Source organism: Austrofundulus limnaeus, unplaced genomic scaffold (genome assembly GCF_001266775.1).
Source record: "Austrofundulus limnaeus strain Quisiro unplaced genomic scaffold, Austrofundulus_limnaeus-1.0 Scaffold132, whole genome shotgun sequence".
NCBI lineage: Eukaryota > Metazoa > Chordata > Actinopteri > Cyprinodontiformes > Rivulidae > Austrofundulus > Austrofundulus limnaeus.
The window spans coordinates 732,557-734,232 of NW_013952534.1; the positions used below are offsets into that span (position 1 = coordinate 732,557).

Below are 1,676 nucleotides of genomic sequence, written 5' to 3' on the forward strand. Positions count from 1 at the left end.
TAAGTTTTATTTATTTAAAGAACCTCTTAGGAATGCAGCAGTAGTTAGCTGTAGCACTTCTTGGTGCAAAATGAGGCTCTTAGTTGTAATATTTCTGTCGAAATAAAGTAATGTGAACCTGCATTCTCATAGCTAAGAAGATAACCGGAAATTGTGTGCACTGTAAACAACCCTACTGAGAGGAGAAAAGTACAGAGCCAAACTTTGTCAGACAAATTTAATTTAATTTGGAAGCCTTATCATCACTGACTGGCTTCATTCACTTCCTCCACTGCCATGCCTAAAATAACTAGCAGACACTGCGCAGAAAATCGACGTTGTTCAAAACTCCGCCTTCTGTTCTCTGATTGGCCCAGTTAAAATAAACTACAAGCAGACACTGCTCAGAAAATTGACGTTCTGTTCTCTGATTGGCCCAAATGAAATGCTCCCAACGAAATCCTTGTCTATGGGAGAAATCCCAGATTGAGCAGTGAAGGGAAACTAGAATTGAGCGGAACTGCATAGGAAGGCAAGGGCCAGGCTAGCATTCTCATGCTGTTGACCTTGCTTGGACTATCCCTTAGCTCATCAGTCCAGTCAGCATTAAGTTTTCTACAACATGTAAACTATTAATTGTTTGTAACCTTTAAAGAAGAACCCCACATTGTGCCACAGGACTTTTAACAGTGACTCAGCAAGATCTCCATTAAGTGTTTATGGAAACTTAGAAGCACAGTAAATGCTGCCAAAACACTGTTAATAATTCATCTTATTTTGAGCCATTGAAAAGCGGTTTTGGTGATAACCACTGAAAATGTCTTTGTCACAAAAAGTTTCTTATTAGGGTGTGCACACATGCACACATGTATCATGCTCAAGCCAGTGGTGGTCATTGTTTGTGAGTTTGTATGAGTTCCTCTTGGAAGAATCCAAACAATGAGTAGATTCGCCACCAAGACTGCGCTCTTCTAATTTTTGTCTGTGAATATATTAAAAAATACATTTCTTTTCTGTGTTCTCTACTTTTTCTTTTAGGTCTATCCCCACCATCCTACTCCTTCACCCACGTTCCACCTGTCCTGCCCACAGAGGCTGCTGCTGCTCTTTACCCACCCCTCGGACAGGTGCTGTTGACCCCTCGAGCTCTCCCTCCAGGACATGCCTTCTACCCCGCTTCAGCACAGCTATACATGAACTACGCAGCCTATTACCCCAGGTAAACACGCATAAACCACTTCTAATGATGGACATTCATGTTCTTTCTGTGAACTCTTGCAGACAAAATTTTATTTTGTATTTGAAATTAAATATTCATACATTTTAGCCTCAGAAAATCTCACAATAATTCATTAAGGAAGTTCAGTGTTAGTAAAGACAGATGTATGAAATTGTCGGCTAAAGAGTGTGTGCAAAGTAAATTTACATTGTTGTCACACTTCATTGCACAAGGTAACCACTCTGTAACTAATATAAATAGATTTAGGGTTGTCTTAGGGCCCAACAAGGCTGTCTGTGTTTACTTTTGGTCTGTGTGCTGCTGAGTAAGACACCTCAAAACATAACTGGTGTTTACATGTTTGACTATGTGAGCCTCCTGTTTGTACAGTGTTTCTCAAATGTTTTCTGTTAGGGGCCCCTCCTTTGGAGAAAGAAAATTATCCACGCCCCAACCCTCCTTTCTTTAGGCTTTATAT

The 1,676-nt window shown here is 40.3% G+C and overlaps 1 protein-coding gene across 1 annotated transcript in view; it reads left to right on the plus strand.

The window, feature by feature from the left end:
* The window catches only part of esrp1 (epithelial splicing regulatory protein 1), a gene marked incomplete at its 3' end in the record, with an annotated part of 14,913 nt that extends 13,715 nt beyond the window's left edge, over nt 1-1,198 (plus strand). The window contains 1 exon segment of the mRNA XM_014015631.1: nt 1,018-1,198. Coding sequence (XP_013871085.1) covers nt 1,018-1,198 — 181 coding nt within the window.
* Nucleotides 1,199-1,676: the final 478 nt, after the last annotated feature.